Source organism: Lipophrys pholis (assembly GCF_963383615.2).
Source record: "Lipophrys pholis genome assembly, chromosome: 1".
In the NCBI taxonomy this organism is placed as follows: Eukaryota; Metazoa; Chordata; class Actinopteri; order Blenniiformes; family Blenniidae; genus Lipophrys; species Lipophrys pholis.
In genome coordinates this window covers 16,033,220-16,049,919 of record NC_137635.1, presented here as the reverse complement: position 1 = coordinate 16,049,919, position 16,700 = coordinate 16,033,220, and the positions used below count along the sequence as shown (strand labels likewise).

At 46.1% G+C, this 16,700-nt stretch overlaps 1 protein-coding gene across 2 annotated transcripts in view; it reads left to right on the top strand.

Annotated features, from left to right (window-relative positions):
• spag9b (sperm associated antigen 9b) overlaps window positions 1-14,181 on the top strand; it is a 30,025-nt gene extending 15,844 nt beyond the window's left edge. The window contains exons 6-29 of one of the 2 annotated variants that reach the window (XM_080464515.1): window positions 2,407-2,824; window positions 2,907-3,000; window positions 3,205-3,329; window positions 4,252-4,309; window positions 4,478-4,630; window positions 4,711-4,768; window positions 4,926-5,056; window positions 5,223-5,276; window positions 6,049-6,228; window positions 6,734-6,863; window positions 6,943-7,032; window positions 7,117-7,278; window positions 7,412-7,583; window positions 7,669-7,878; window positions 7,963-8,119; window positions 9,109-9,237; window positions 9,385-9,465; window positions 9,546-9,613; window positions 9,692-9,840; window positions 9,966-10,137; window positions 10,246-10,359; window positions 10,475-10,654; window positions 11,086-11,217; window positions 11,389-14,181. In XM_080464515.1, coding sequence (XP_080320641.1) covers window positions 2,407-2,824; window positions 2,907-3,000; window positions 3,205-3,329; window positions 4,252-4,309; window positions 4,478-4,630; window positions 4,711-4,768; window positions 4,926-5,056; window positions 5,223-5,276; window positions 6,049-6,228; window positions 6,734-6,863; window positions 6,943-7,032; window positions 7,117-7,278; window positions 7,412-7,583; window positions 7,669-7,878; window positions 7,963-8,119; window positions 9,109-9,237; window positions 9,385-9,465; window positions 9,546-9,613; window positions 9,692-9,840; window positions 9,966-10,137; window positions 10,246-10,359; window positions 10,475-10,654; window positions 11,086-11,217; window positions 11,389-11,507 — 3,336 coding nt within the window. In that variant the 3' untranslated portion in view covers window positions 11,508-14,181. Of the gene's footprint in view, window positions 1-2,406; window positions 2,825-2,906; window positions 3,001-3,204; window positions 3,330-4,251; window positions 4,310-4,477; window positions 4,631-4,710; window positions 4,769-4,925; window positions 5,057-5,222; window positions 5,277-6,048; window positions 6,229-6,733; window positions 6,864-6,942; window positions 7,033-7,116; window positions 7,279-7,411; window positions 7,584-7,668; window positions 7,879-7,962; window positions 8,120-9,108; window positions 9,238-9,384; window positions 9,466-9,545; window positions 9,614-9,691; window positions 9,841-9,965; window positions 10,138-10,245; window positions 10,360-10,471; window positions 10,655-11,085; window positions 11,218-11,388 lie in introns of both variants that reach the window. The other variant, XM_080464514.1, reaches the window with a different exon arrangement.
• The last annotated feature ends 2,519 nt before the right edge of the window (window positions 14,182-16,700 follow it).

The following is a 16,700-nucleotide window of genomic DNA, read 5'->3' as shown; positions in this document are numbered from 1 at the left end:
GCAGTAATTACACTCGGACGAGGTCAGATGAGAGGCAGTGAGTGTGTGGGGAAGTAGTTAATATTCGCTAAGCTTACAGCCCGCAGGCCTCATGTTTGACGCAGCTGTTCCACACTGTTGTTACCTCCAGGACAGCAGCGTCTTTGTGCTTTGTCCTCCGACTTGACGTTGACAGAAGATTTCCGGGTAATGATCCCAGTCCTCTCACCATGTTGCAGGCCTGATTTTCATTGGGTTGGAATTAAACTTGCTGTCTTGTGCCCTCTGATTGGCTGTCCACCGGACCACTATAGCAATAGCCGAGTGACTCAAGTGTGTGAACAGGCAGGGAGAAAGTCAATCCTCCCATCAGTGGAGGGGGAGAGAAGTTTCATCTGACAGCAGTTTGAAGAGAATCTCCTCTGGGTTTATTCACCCGTCGTGTATTTTTCCAAGGTGATTGAGGGATTTGCGTTGATGCTTTGCACTTGTCCTGATTGATTGTTCTCCATCAGCCGCGCCGTGCTATTAATAGGACCACGGCCGCACATCAACACAATACAGGGCTGCAGAGTCTGGATGCCACGATATGCTGCTCAGACGGTTACTGTAAGAACCAGTTCAGTGTCTATTTGCCTCCCCACTAGTACTGGGAATAACATGTTAGTGTCTGGTTATCATTATTAAATCAGCAGCACAATTATTTCTATGACTCCTGTTTAGTAGATGAACTAACTCTGTTCTCCTGAATTTCAAGACGTCTGACTGAAAGCAATATTAACATTAGCCTGATGAATATTTCTTTATTATCTTAGAAGAGCACAATACAGACAGAACACAATACAACAGTAAAACCCGAGCTGAGATATCTGTCCTGCAGTCATGAAAGCCTGAACACTATCATTAGCTTCAAAGTCATGCTGTCAGGGTGAGTTTGTTAAAACACCCATAATGCAGCATTCTGCAAGTTTTTTGGACATTTCATTGTTTTTCACACCAGAAAGTATCAGTAAAATTGGCTTTTTTGTTGAGATTGGAGTCATTTTCAGGAGTTATTGTTTGGTTTTGTAAAAATATCAACATTCTCATCACATATACTCTGCGCCGCAACAAAAAAGAAACTTAAAAGTTTACATTTAGAAGTCATTATTGCACTTTTTTACCAGTCCGGGCCACTCGAGATGAAATCGTGTTGAAATGTTTGATACCCCCGACATAATAAATGATTGAAAGACCCCTACTTCTGGCAGTAACTAAAACTGATATTGCAGTTACAATTACTGAAGTTTCTTTGAAAACCCGTAAAGCTGCTGTCTCTCTGGTGTTCTTCCTGTGTTAGCTGTTAGCTTTAGCATTAGCCAAAGCATTGTCGATAACAGTTGTTGTACCGTAGCATGTGGGTGGTTTGTCTCCGCTGTTTAAATGTTGCTTTCTATCGTTAGTCCATAAAATCTGTTTCCTTCAAGAAGCTCTAACATGCAGAATAGATCACTGATTAATCTTCTGCTGAACTTTTGCACTGTTTAATATCCTCAGTTTGAGGAGCTGTTTTTCCCAATCAAACGAGAAACTTCACTGGAGAATTTCCCCGATCAAGATGCTGTTGAGTATCAGGTAGAGCTTGTTTCCTGTGGAGTGGAGATTCAAAACACTAACCTGGAATTTGCAAGACTTGCTGTGTGGGATATAAAAGCATGATTGAATTATTCTGTGAATCTTTGCTTCTGATGAGCAAATGTGGAAAAACTGCTATCAGGGCCTCGTGACATTGAAATCGAAAAGGAAAACGTGTTCTGTATATTTTAAGTTTATCATCGTAACATCCACAAGTGCTCTATGAATATCGCAGACGACTTGCTGAAGTACATTCACGCAATGTTGTTAGCCAATCAGAAAGAAGCCTCGCCCACTTCGTAGATCAGATTGGCCAAGGTTGCAAAGCGGAACTTTTTGAAAATGCTCTGACTCCACGGCCATATTAAACAGATCTGCAATTACAACAATGAGAGATGTACTCCAAAGCAAGATGACTCCCACACCATATTTTCTTGGAACTTGGTAGTTTTACAGTTGAGTCACTTTAATAGCAGTCCAACGTCGTCGTCTGTCTCTAGGAATGTAGGTGTACTCGTCCTCACTAATGTTAAGAGCGTATTGTTCTCTGCACGTGTGTGTGTGTGTGTGTGTGTGTGTGTGTGTGTGTGTGTGTGGTTTCATTACAAAAACAACCAACAGCACCAACTCATGTCCAGGCATGCTCACTACATCGTTCACAATGTTTGGGTGTAAACAGACATTGTTTTTAAAACATTGCCATGTAAAACTATTCTGAAATGAAAATGCAGAAATGACGCGTTTTCACTTGAATTTGTTGACGTGTAAACTTGGCCTCACTTTTACCGTTTTCTTCTCTCCCTCCACCATAAGGATGAGTTATCCAACGTGAACCGCGGCGGCTCCAAATCCGGCACGCCGTCCAAAAGCGGAGCCCCCGCTTCCTCACAAGACGGAGAGTCCAGATCCAACTCTTCAGGCTTCACTCAGGACGGATCCTCCAAATCTAACAGCTCGTCGTCGGCGTACGGTAGCACCTCGCTGCCGTCGGCTCACGATGCAGCATCCTCAGGCACGAGTCCCTCCTCCAGGTCCGTCTCTACCGCGTCACCGTCGACCACCACCTCCGATGTGGCCATGGAGGCTGCGGACGCCCCCCCGAAGGAGCACAACGCTTCAGGCGGACTCAACAAGAATCTGGACTCCAACGGCGGGAAACCAGAGAGCAGTAAAGACCTGGCAGCCGTGCGGGCAGGACAGCCGTCTGCAGGCACACCCATCAGAAGTGACGGTCAGTACTGCCGTTCCGGCTGTGTGTACACATCACACAGTGCAATTAGTTGCGTTTCTCACGTCTCTTCTGCTGTCAGTAGACGGAGCAGACGACCTGCAGAAGTCTGAGGTTCTGGCCATCATTGAGTCCACTCCAGAACTGGACATGGACCTCGAGAGCTGCCAGGGAACAAGGTAAAGGACAGATTCAGGGCTGCCATTAACTATTTAGTCCCTGAGAAATTTTGGAAAATGAGAGAGATATTGGGTCTTTTAAGCTTTGCACTGACTTAAGGTGAGTTTGAGAACTAAAGCGATGCTAAAAGTAATCTCTGCTGACGACTTCAGTTTCTGGCATTGTGTGAACTAAAGTATCTGTTTTTGATGTCCTCCACACAGTACACCGAGTAAAGGCGGCATCGAGAACTTGGTGTTCAACCGTAACACGGACTCTCTGTTCGAGGAGCTCTCGTCTGCAGGAAACGACCTGATCGGAGACATGGACGAAGGAGCCGACCTGCTGGGTAGGAAGACGTCGCTCCAACGCGCCTCTCATGCTTTAGACAGTGTTTGATTGTACAACCAGTTTTACCTTGTTGTCTCGTCTGGCCTCTTTTTTTTTTTTTTTTAAATCATCCTCACAGACGATTTTTCTGGTGTGTATCAACTCCTTGTCTTTGGCTGTAGAGTACTGCTGCTTCTGTCTGAAGTACTAGAAACCAGGAGTGTCTTAACTTATTCTAGTTCAGGTGTCGCATACAGCCCATATCGTTTACTTTTATTGAAGGGTCACACTTGCACCCTGTTATCCCTGGAGCCTGATTAGACCACCTAGCAGTCTGTCTCTGGCCAGTGGGCTGTATGTTTGACACCTCTGCTTTAGATCGATTGTTCCCAACCCGAGCCAAACCCTGATGGAAACTCCCACCCCCACCAAAAAGAGGAACTTCCGGAAAAAAAGTTGTTTGCTATTTAGCTGTTCTGGATTGTAGAAAGTGTCACCTTAGGTGCTTTTTTAAAAAAACTAAATCAATATATTGACAACATCAGAACAAGCAAAGCCCCCCCCGCCCCCCCGATTTCTACGGAGTGGTATAGTTTCAGAAAAGTTCTATTTTCCCTGTTTACATGGAGTCGGGGCATTTTCAAAAAGTTGTGGCTTTGTCGAAATGTCCCACTTTGAAAGACAAAGGTCTTCATCCTCCTGTTGATCTCTAGCAACCTAACTTGGTCCCCAAGCCCCACATTTAGAGCCACCGCTGTAGACCATCAGGATTCACACCAGAAAAGCTTTTTATATCGTCTCATAAAGCTTTTTTGTGGTTTCTTTTTTTGCACAACTCACAGACAACAACTTTCTAGGTAAGGCTGGGTTTAGACATAAGATGGTAGATACTGTAGATGTCCAAAGTTATTTCACAAGTACGATATATGTGATGTTTTCAGGTATGGGCCGGGAAGTTGAGCACCTGATTCATGAGAACACTCAGCTGTTGGAAACCAAGTTAGTATCATCTATTTCCAATGGAATATCAACATTAAGTAAACAATATTCATGCATATATTCAATCTAAAATGCCAATGATGCTGTGTTCGAGAGAAACATGCCGATACTGCCACCCTGTGATGGTTGCTGGTATGACACGGCTCAATGCGTGCCTCTTGTTTTCAGAAATGCTTTGAACGTGGTGAAGAATGACCTGATCGCACAGGTGGACGAGCTGTCGTGTGAGAGGGAGGTTCTGCGAGGGGAGCTGGACGCCGTCACCCAGGCCAAAACCAAACTGGAGGAGAAGAATAAAGATCTGGAAGAAGAGCTGAAGAAGTGAGTCGGCTTCACAGTGGTTCATCCACACGGTGCAGACATGTGTGACAGGCTCGTGACAGACGTGTTCTCCGTTACAGAGTCCGAGTCGAGCTAGAGGAAGCCAAACAGAAGGTGAAGAATGACAACGAGGATGACGTGAGTCCTTCATGCTTGTAGTTTATGGTCTTTCCTGTTACTCCCAGCCTGCTCGGTTGATTTTTAGAGGCTATATGCTCATTTGTGTGTAGGATCACAGCTTTGTGTTCCTGGGATGTTAAAAATTCAGCTGGGTGATGTTGGATGCTGTTTGCAGAGCGACGTGCCCACGGCCCAGAGGAAGCGCTTCACCCGGGTGGAGATGGCCCGAGTCCTGATGGAGAGGAACCAGTACAAGGAGAGACTGATGGAGCTGCAGGAGGCCGTCAGATGGACGGAGATGATCCGGTGAGAAGGCACAAGATAGAAAAAGCTGCATGATCCTTATTATTGATTATGGTCAATCTACTCACACATGTGCAGAAGAACTATTTCCTACTGCTGTGGTGCACATGCACAGTAGCAGAGTATCAAAACAGTCACTATCAAAACACTTCTTTTTGATTCCTTCCAGAGCTTCGAAGGAGAACCCGTCTCTCCCGGAGAAGAAGAAGTCCAGCCTCTGGCAGTTGTGAGCTCCTCTTTTCTTCTCGGCCTTTTCTTCACAGTACCAACAATCATCATCATCACAGTGCAGAGTGATTCACATGTCCCGTGTTTCTCTTGTATTCCATGTTGTTGATTTCTCCAGGATGTAGGTAAATCTTAACTGACCCGCTGTCCTAACAGAGGAGAGCCGCTCTCTGGTCTTAAAACATTCTTTATCTCCTTCATTAGGAGTTAAAGAAAGGTCAAACCTGTCGTGGCTTCTTCTCTTTATCGCGGCTCTCCTGTGTTGAGGAAGGAGTTTTTGGTTTGGACTTTTCTTCTGGTGGCAGGTCTCATGAGAGAAACTGACGTCTCTACCATGTGTGCCTTGTTTTCTGTGCGTCCCTCCACATTCTGCCTGATGTTGTGTGTGTTTGCAGGAGGTGTGTGTGTGGGGTGGGGGGAGGGGGGGGAAGACAGGCAGGGAACTCATCACAGCTTATTTATCACTAGATTGCAGATAGATGAGAGTGTTGAGGAGAAATGAGGTGATCTCTGTCCAGACTTGTTTGGTTCTGTGTTGTTGACTAATGGTCTAGTCGGTGCTCAGAATTAACCCTGCACTCCCGGCTTTCTAGACATTTCTTGGTGGGAATATGAAGGGTAGCATGGTGTGCTGGCATGGGAACCCCCCCTCAATGTTGAGCCCTTCCTCTGCTGCTGGAGCTCCCGCTTGTGTCCACCCCTCTATACGTTCTGTCTGTGTGCTCCTTCTCTTTCCCCCCTCCACTTCCCCACCCTTACACCTCCAGTTTCAGCCGTCTGTTCAGCTCGTCGGGCGGCGCGGCCAAGAAGCCGGCGGCGGAGGCCCCGGTGAACGTCAAGTACAACGCGCCCACCTCCCACATCCAGCCGTCCGTGAAGAAGAAGAGCAGCACGCTGCAGCAGCTGCCCAGCGACAAGAGCAAAGCGTTCGACTTCCTCAATGAGGAGTGAGTCCTCCCTCTGCTGCAGCCTCGAGAAACACAGTCCAGGGCTCCAAGAAACCATCCCACAAGGAACCAGTTCAAATATGATATGTAGATTAACATGTGGACCTTGGAATGAAAACGTTTTCTGTTGATATCTGCAAGGTCTGAAAATAATGATTATTGTGGCGAATGTTCCACAAGTTCAAAACTCACAACGCTCCTCATCAGGTTCAGGTTTCTAGATTCAGATCTGTCCCACCGTGTACACTGACAATGTGCAGATCACTGAAATGTGCAGTATACACCCTAAATGACCAAATACAGAACAGTGTATCAGAATAAGCTGTAATTGTTCATGGATATGAGATGTACATAAGACCTCACTGAGGTCGGGTGATCAGTGTCCACTGCAGCTTCAAAGGCTAAACTCTAAAAAAAATAGTGCAAATTTTGAATTTCTTTCAACAATAATCATTTAACTTCTATCAAGATCGGGAATTAAAGCAGCTTGACTCTGCTTCCACAGAGCGGCTGCTGATAATGTGGTGTCCCGGCGGCAGCAGAAGAGGGCTCAGTACCAGCAGGTCAAAGCTCACGTACAGAAGGAGGACGGTCGGGTGCAGGCGTATGGCTGGAGCCTGCCCAAGAAATACAAAGTGAGACTACAGAAGACCCTCGGAGCTCAGCCTGCTCACTCTCTGGACCTGTAACCAGCTGCTGTTTACTATGTTTCAGGCTAACGGCGGTCAGTCGGAGAGTAAGGCGAAGAACCTGCCCGTTCCCGTCTTCCTCAGACCTCTGGATGAAAAAGATGCTTCTATGAAGGTGCTTCACTCTCAACGTGCTGCACTTCTCCTGACGACCGTGGGATTCTTAGTCGTTGACGCCAGTGTGTTTGTTGATCTTCAGTTGTGGTGTGCAGCCGGTGTGAACCTCTCCGGAGGGAAAACCAGAGACGGGGGATCGATAGTGGGAGCCAGCGTGTTTTACAGCGACGTGTCCGGACATGAGAGCCCCAAGAAGAAGATCGGCTCCCAGAGCAGCCTGGAGAAACTGGACCAAGAACTCAAGGTACGCACGGGTGGTTAAATGGTTCCTCGTCAATAAACCTCAATCTTAGATTTTCTATCGCGTTTAAAGTGCTGACAGGCTTCGAGAGACATGGCATCACACGGTGTGTTTTCACTTGATTCTGTATTTGCAGGAGCAGCAGAAGGAGCTGCGGCACCAGGACGAGATGTCCTCTCTGGTGTGGATCTGCACCAGCACCCAGTCCACCACCAAGGCCGTTGTCATCGACGCCAACCAGCCGGGGAACATCCTGGAGAGCTTCTTCGTCTGTGACTCTCACGTCCTGTGCATCGCCAGCGTGCCAGGTACGAGAGAGGACTTCTTTGTGCAGACATGTTTTTATCTTATCACCGGACTCCTCTTTGAGTTTTCTGATGTTTGATTATTCAGGTGCGAGAGAGACGGACTATCCAGCCGGAGAGGAGGTTTCTCCAACCTCTGAGGCCGGGGCGGTGAGCGACGGCAGCACGCTGTCGACCAGCAGCAGCCCGGCGGGCGGAGACGGTGTCCTGGAAGGCATCACCGTGGTGGGCTGTGAGGCCGAGGGAGCCACGGCGGTGCCTCAGACCGCGGAGCCACTGGGAGGAGATGTAGCAACAGGTTGAGAGCTGCCCGGGATCACAACGTCTCTGCTGTGTGTGTTTGTGAGACGGCCTCGCTGACCATTCCGCACCTCATCTGCAGAATTCAGAGCGGCCGAGGAAGCAACGGAGGCCACGGAGACCGGCAGAGGACCCGCGGACCACCGAGAGAGCCTGAGGGGAGCCTACACCGAACACGTGTTCACCGACCCCCTCGGAGCGCAGCACACGGCGGAAACTCCAGCCAACTACACCCAGAGGTAACATCAGGGAGCCTGTTATCCAGCAACATGACGCTATACGGGGATATTATCCTGCAACGAGTCGATCAAGTCAACTATAAAGAGACCGGCCTGCAGCCACATCAGTCCAATACAAACCGTTTACTGCCCACAAGTCTGATGTGAAAGATGTAATTCTAAATAATCACTGTAGAACACTCAACCCTCCGGTCTCTGTTTATCAGCTCCATTCTGCCCTGGGAGAAAATGTAAAGCTGTTTAAAAACAATGAAAGAGGATAACCCGGTGCAGTGCTGATTCACTGTGACCTGCACGGCTTCCTACCACAGCCAGGCGGCTCTGAAGAGAACCCCTGTTCTAGTTCCTCACAAAATTTAATGCAACATTATCAGAAACTCTGTGGAGAAGATCTGACAAAGATTCAACTGTATCAGACAGTTGAATATTTGCTGAAGGAGAACTTAGACACAGTGCAGAACAAGATATAACATATTAGAAAATTAAAAAAATAACATTGAAACATAGGTTAAACAATAATGGATATCCTAATTTAATAAGATTGTAAAATTAAAAAATAAATAACATTTTGAAATAAAACTGATAACATTGAAATCTAGAATAATTAAAATTCCCAAAAAAATTTCTAAAATAGAATTAAAATAAATTAAAAATACAACTAAATAATGTTAAAAAATAAAGTAAACAAATAACATTTGAAATAAAACACACCAACATCTCAGATGTTCATTACATATATTGCTTGCGTGTACCACTATTTTATTTAACTCTTGGAAAAGGAAATAACTTGTAACAAGGTGAACCTGGAGAAGGATCTTAAATACCTTAAATTACTTACATGTTTCAATGTTGAGGCTTCTTACAACTTTTCTCCCAGGGTAGATTTCCAAACGGCCTCGTTTGGGCCTTTATGTTTACGTGGTTCGATCTGTACTCACATAAAGACATGCTGGTCCGACTAAGCGTCTCCTGTTGTGCCCGATGAGCAGAGAGAGCGACCTGCTGAAAGACGGCGTGAGTTCGAACCCCAGCGCAGAGGAGCAGGACCTGATGAGGGAGGAGGCGGACAAGATGAGCAGCGTGCTGCCCACCATGTGGCTGGGAGCTCAGAACGGATGGTGAGTTACTGAAACCACGCAGAGGAAGACCGTGGGAATCTGGTGGAGCAAAATGCTTCTTGCCGATCGTTTTAGGGTTTTAGTCACTTTTCGTGTGTGTTGGTTTCAACAAGCCTTTGTTTACGAGATGAGGCTTTGTGTTTCCAGCGTCTACGTCCACTCCTCCGTGGCTCAGTGGAGGAAATGTCTCCACTCCATCAAGCTGAAGGACTCGGTGCTCGGGATCGTGTAAGCTCACTCAAACCAACGGCAGCCTCGCCCCGTTGCTGTGTCTGTCTCTCACACACGCTCTCTCCTCCCCAATACAGACACGTGAAAGGACGCGTGCTGGTCGGCCTGTCCGACGGCATGCTGGCCATTTTCCACAGAGGAGAGGGTAAGTTAAACAAACACACAAATCGTTTCCTATGAAGAGAGTCCATCAGCCGATCGGATCTCTGCTCTGTTCCATCAGATGGACAGTGGGACCTGACCAACTACCACCTGCTGGACCTGGGGAGGCCTCACCACTCCATCCGCTGCATGAGCGTGGTGCACGACCGGGTGTGGTGCGGCTACAGGAACAAGATCCACGTGGTGCACCCCAAAGCCATGAAGATAGAGGTACGCTGACACGGAGCTCTGGCTCAAAGTCGCATATTTTTCGATCAGACTACAAAAGGAAACATTTTATAGAATGTGGTTGAATTATTTGTCCGGCTTCTTCACTTCTCGTCTGTCCTCTGCAGAAGTCCTTCGACGCCCATCCCCGTAAGGACAGCCAGGTGCGTCAGCTGGCCTGGATGGGCGACGGGATCTGGGTGTCCATCCGGCTGGACTCCACCCTCAGGCTGTTCCACGCTCACACCCACCAGCACCTGCAGGACGTGGACATCGAGCCCTACGTCAGCAAGATGCTGGGTCAGTCCAAGAGTCTGAAGAAGCTCCAGGACACCGTCGGCTCGGATTGATTGTAATGCGACTCTTCCTCTCCTCCTCCTCCTCCTCCTCCTCCTCTTCCTCTTGCAGGCACGGGCAAACTGGGCTTCTCCTTCGTGAGGATCACAGCCCTCATGGTGTCGTGCAGTCGTCTTTGGATCGGGACTGGAAACGGCGTCATCATCTCCATCCCCCTGACAGAAGGTCCGGATAGTTGGAGAGGAGGAGCCACAGACGTTTCTAGAAATCATTTTGAGGCTTCACAGTGTCGGACTGAGCCGTTCTCTCAACAGTTTGACGGTTTGTTTTGTTCCAGCAGCAGCTAACAAGGCCGCCAAGGCGGCGGGCAGCCAGCCGGGCAGCGTGGTGAGGGTGTACGGAGACGACAGCAGCGACAAGGTGAAGGCCGGGACCTTCGTGCCGTACTGCTCCATGGCTCACGCTCAGCTCTGTTTCCATGGTCACCGAGACGCTGTCAAGTTCTTCACCGCCGTTCCAGGTCAGTTTGTCAAACTACACCCAAAGAGTCAGAGAAAGCAAATGACCAAGTGATCATGACTACCACAGAGAAAATACCCACTATATAAGTTACTCAGGGGCCTTTCAGCCGCCACATTTACTCCTCACAAAGAACATTTGCACACATTTTTTTAATCAAGAGTCCACAGATTATTTTCCTCTCATTTTTTAGAATTACATTTTTTTCATTCTTCCTGTCCCATTTTCTTAAAAGAAAAATTGACCCATTAATTCAGTTTTTTCTTTATTTTCTTTGTGTTTGAATGTGTACATGAGTCGTATTTCTTTCTTTCTTGGGGAAGAGTATTAGGACCACTCATGAGAGGAAAAAAAATAGTAGGAGTTAGGTTTTGTTTTTGTTTTTTTCCTCTTGGGTCCCGCGTTTAATGATTCTGGTTCCTCGTGTTGCAGGTCACGCAGTTCCAGCGGCGTCCAGCGGGGGCGAGGCGGCGGGGGACAAGGCGGCAGACGCCACGACTCAGGAAGGAACCAAGTCCACGCTGGTGATGAGCGGAGGAGAAGGATACATCGACTTCAGGATGGGTGAGAGTGAAAGTCTGCGTGGCTTCACTGCAAAAACAAACGGCACCAAAAAAAAAAAAAAACATGAAACTTTTCCGAAGCGAAAACATAAAAAATGATGAGCTTTCACTTGAAGCGTTGTCGTGTAGACCACGTTAAACCATGACGCTCTCTTTCCCCCTCTCTGTGCAGGTGATGAAGACGGCGAGGCAGAGGAGGCGGACCCGCCGCCCCTCAAGCTGCAGCCCTTCCTGGCTAAAGCCGAGCGCAGCCACCTCGTCGTGTGGCAGATCCTGGACTCCGAAGAGTGACCTCTGACCCCTGCAGGACCGCGGAGGAGGGTCGTTCTCGGTCCAGACTCCTCCTCCTCCTCAATCAGCACTTTGTTTTTCTTCCTCAGTCCACAACAAGACGAAGCAGGAACCGCTCAGAGAGCTTTTCTCACCAATAACCTGGATGCGTGTTGTTTAATGATTTTTTTTTTTTTTTTTGTTTCTATCGGTTCCATTTCCTCCTGTTTTTATCACGATTTGAGGTCACGCTCCCACTGAGCAGCAGCAGCTCCTCCTCTCACCCTCACACGGGACTCTAAATAACCTTAAGAAAAGATCACCTGAGGGTCCCCCCCTGCTGCCAGTGATGTAGCAGGAGCAGACCGTGTTTAATGTCACTTATTGTGAGCTCAAAAGCAATAAGTCACAAATTGATCCAGAAAGACTGACAGCTGGGTTTGTGCCGTGTGTGTGTTACCATTACATTCATCATATATATATATATATGTATTTGAATTGGCATGGTTAGCTTGAGAGCATGAATGTAACCTTAATGCGCAAGAAGCACAAACTGCAGCTTCACCAACAAAATCCTGAGTTCAAAAAGATCTTTAATCTTCAGGTAAAATATGTAAGATTTGAGTAATCCCACCTCTGTGCTCTTGGTGGCAGTAGTGAGTCAGGTGATGCCAAGAACCTCATCACATCCTGCATCTCATTAATTCTAATTCAAATTGTTATGTATTGTCCTCTGAAGCTGTTAAACGACAAACTATGATCTTTCTAGTCCTTTAAGCAGTTCGCAAGTCGTCCGTCTCTTGAAGAGGCTCTTTCCTAAAAAGCACCCTTCATTCTGATTGGCCAGCTTCCAGGAAGTTGACCAAAGGTATATTATTTTGGACAAAATGATAGTTTGCCAAACCAGAAGCTGTACAGTAGTTAGCAGCTTTCACTCCTGCTTCCCTGATCAGAAAATACGGCAAGAAAACTTTCCCCAACATGGTTTCAGCTCCTTTATTTTCATGGTTTGATTGATTATGTCATGAATAATGAAGGGAGGCAACACCATCCTCCAGAGAGGTCAGCTACACTCATAAGTCATTTGTATACCCGCTATGCTGTTTGTAATTTGACACCAGCCTCATTGGTTTTAGTTTACTTTTCTCTGTTGCATAAACATTTGAAGGACGGTTTTGCTCATGACATCATGCATCATCATCAACCTACTGACAAGGTGATGTCATCGAGACAGGTGTCAAAGTGATGTCATCCATTTGTGGTGAGGTGATGTCATCGAGACGCCTGTTGAGGTGATGTCACCAAGACGTGTCGAGAGGACGTCATCAAGAAACCTGTCAGCGTGATGCCATCGAAGCAATTGGTGATGTCATCGAAGCACATGTTAAGGTGATGTCATCAAACCACATGTCGATGTGATGTCATCAAGGTGTGACATGGTGATGTCATTGAAGCATGTGTTGCGGTGATGTCGTCATAGCACGTCTTGAGGCGATGCCATTGAAGCGCTTGTCGGTGACATGGTGATGTCATCACATTCAGAGTGTTGTAAACGTTTGATCGTATGTTGAGGAGTTTGTTCTCAACATATGATGAAGAAGAAGCGTATCTGTCCCTTTAAGTTCCCCCCCAGTCACCACCAGTAGACACTTTGAAGACTTGCCTTAGGTCTGGAGGACCGAGTTCAAGAGTATTTATTTTTTCCTCTGAAGAATGTCGTTTGCTACCAAAGGTCAAGGGTGGAGCAGTGAGTGTGCGGTGCAGCAGGGCTCCTCTCATCAGCACGTCCGCCTCCGCCGAGAGAAACCAGGCGCTTTTTCTAACAGAAATCCTCGTGTAGAGATAAAATCTATTTTTCCACTTTCGTATTTGGAGCTTTTTTCTTTCTTTCTTCTTCCAGGGTGAGACAAGTGTTGAACGTGTTGCTTTGACCCGGGCTCGGGGCCACTTGGTCCCGACCGTGTTTATGTTTGGAGACGTCCCTTCTCAAAGCTGATAAACTAAAAGTGTTTCAAGTCTATTTTTATGACCTTTTATTTTTTCTGTCGGTCCTCATGTGGGTGTTTCTCTGACCGTTTCTGGCCTTGGTGTGCCACTACACTGCACTGTGTGTGTGTGTGTGTGTGTGTGTGTGTGTGTGTGTGTGTGTGTGTGTGTGTGTGTGTGTGTGTGTGTGTGTGTGTGTGTGTGTGTGTGTGTGTGTGTGTGTGTGTGTGTGTGTGTGTGTGTGTGTGTGTGTGTGTGTGTGTGTGTGTGTGTGTGTGTGTGTGTGTGTGTGTGTGTGTGTGTGAGAGAGAGAGAGAAATGTTTATTGCAGTTTAGCCATTTCAGTATTTATTTACAATGATTGAGCCTTTGCTATTGAGAATGTATCTTTGTACATTATGATCTACGTGCGGTGGCCGGTGGGCGTCTCGCCCCGATTGGGTGACTGTACTCAGCTATGCACCGTTTCCCCACACACACACCATTGAGTGTGGTGACCCTGCAGCCTGTTCAAGCAATCAGTTTTGTTTTGGTTTTTTTGGGGGGAGCTGAAGCGGAGAGGGGCTCGGGCCTCGGTCGTCTGCTTCATGCTCATCATTAACCCGGCAGGAGCTCCCTCTGCATACAAACTCTATCCTGTAACTCCAACAGTGACTCCAGCCTTACTCTTTTTTTTTTTTTTAACAATCAATTAAAGAGACTTTTGTGGGCAACTGACGTTCTGCTTGTGGTCATTTGTGATGCTCTGTGTGTCCAATCCATGTCATCAGACAGAACTCGAATCCATATATATGATAGATTAGATTTGATCAGGACTGAAATAATAAAATTTAACACAATTATTGATTTGTTGAATAATCTGCAATTACCTCACCGGATCTGGATATTTCTATCAAATATTCAGGGGTTTAAACCTTCGAGTTCTTTGTCATATTTTCTGTAAAGACTTCAGCCGATGTATTAATACATAGATAGGGCTGCATTTTATGGAAATGTTTTTTTTTGCATGTTTTCTTATCAGAATTTGGTATATTTGATGACTTAGTTCTCATATCAATTTACTCACTCTTTGAATTGTGTCTTTCAGAGTCACAAAGTCGGTTACATTGTTCAGTTTCCAGGGGAATCGAACCATAATCCCTGCAATTAAAAGACAAGCCACACTACCAAGTGATGCAGACACATGGTGAAATGCATGCTGGGAAAAGACCACAGCTCCCTGTGGTCCCATAGCAAAGAATACAGACATCCTGTTTGAGACAAATAAAGGAAAGAAACATAACTATTTCAACTAACTAATGTGATTTTTTTTTTTTTACAGTAACTTGTATCTATAACCAAGAACTGATTTTTAATAACTTCCTATGCGCTTCTTCTTTCCACCACCAGAGGGCGTGTTCCACCTTCTCTTCACAACTGATGGCCCAGGGACTTTAAGTAAGTGTGTTTGTGCGCGTGTGTGTCCTCTCACCACCAGCTGTCCCTACCTCCAGGTAGACCAACACCTGACCCCCTGTAGACCACAGGATCATTTATTGGTCCATGACAGTATATTTTGGTGTCTGTTTCACTTGTTGATATAAGTCTAATTACCATCCAACAAAAAAGTGGGACATATAGTCCGGAAAATACGGTAATGGTAAAACAGCTCAGTTTTAACAGGTGATATGCTGATAACAGTGGCGGGCTGCCAGGGTGTACAAGGCTTTTTCTGCTGACCTAAGAGAAATATTTAAAATTAAGATTTATATAATCTGTCCATGAATACTTTCTAAATAATACCAAATGGTCTGTGCGCTTCCTTGCACAGCTTTCCCCCCTGCTTCTTGGCGTGTATTTCTGTATTAAAGCTTTTGACCAATCACATTTCAGTCATCATCTGTTGCCAGGTTAAAGAAATCTGCCTGAGACCTTCACAGTAAGTTCAAATGTCGAGCACGCTGTTGTTTCAACCAATCAGATTTTAGGTTGGCACCAGGCGTTCTAGCAAGTGACGTCAGCGTATTCACGCCCTCTGATTGGATAGTCAGAGAGTTTATTAGCCAAAGTTGGTAGACTGCATCTTTAGCAACTGTACGAGCAAAAATATAGTCGTGTTGATTTAATAGCGGTTTTGTCAACCGACAATGGCTGAAAAGGGAGAACAAAGGGGGTTTTGTTGTAGATTTATTGTTGAAGCCATTTTCAAGACGGCCTTTTCAAGAGGTCATTGAACGCACCACAGCACTCGTTCTCGTGCACTACCGGAAACACCACGGCAGGAATCTGGACTCTATTATTTACCAGACACAGGATTTCAAGACCACGAAAAACTGATGTTTTTCACCCTCCCCAACCCCCAGAAGTTTGTGGAATGTCCTACATGCAGCCTCGTCCAGCTGAACTCCGAGCCCTCCACTTCCTACCGTGGAAGATTCAGATTGGGGGCATGACATAGTGGTGACCATCCCCATGTCCACTGCTTCATTTTCAGCCCTGAAGTGAATTAAAACTCATTACAGAATACAACAGGACAGCTTGAGTTTCAGCAAAAGATTTAATGGTGATCAAAAGAACTTCTTGATGGAACTGAAACACAGAAAATCTGTATAACGGGGTAATTGAACTCTGATCGAGGAAAGAAAAGAGGATGGATTTTGTGTACAAGTAATCGGTATTATTTGGTGAGTAAAATATTGCTATTTTCCTAAATAGTATTGCAAATTCATGAGGTCATTATTGATTTTTCATGCAGCTGTAGCTGCAGTAGGAGAGTTGTGCACTCCGTGTTTGTTTCTTCAGTGAAGACATTTATTCTGGCTACACAAGTATATATGCATTGTGCAACAGCTCTTCATACTGCATGTCTGCATAATAACATGGTTTTTATAGCCATAAAAAGTTATTGAGGGGTGAATTGATTGAGACTGAGCACTACTGAAGGTCTAGGGGTGAATTGCATAGCCTGCCACTAGTTGATGAAGATGTACAGAGGACAGATGGATGAATGGTTGAATATGGGTTTATGAGAATTACTAATTTGGTCTTTATATTCTGCACATTGTCAGTCACACAGTATTCTAGTTTTATTGTCCATATCAGTAGTTTTATAGTTGAGGTTCACCTCTAATAGCATCTAATTCGTCATCAGTCCACATGAATGTCAGGTTTTCTCAATTTTGTTCACGTTTGTGTGATTTTGTTACAAAAAATGAGCAACAGCGCCCCCCTCATGGCCAGGCATACTAA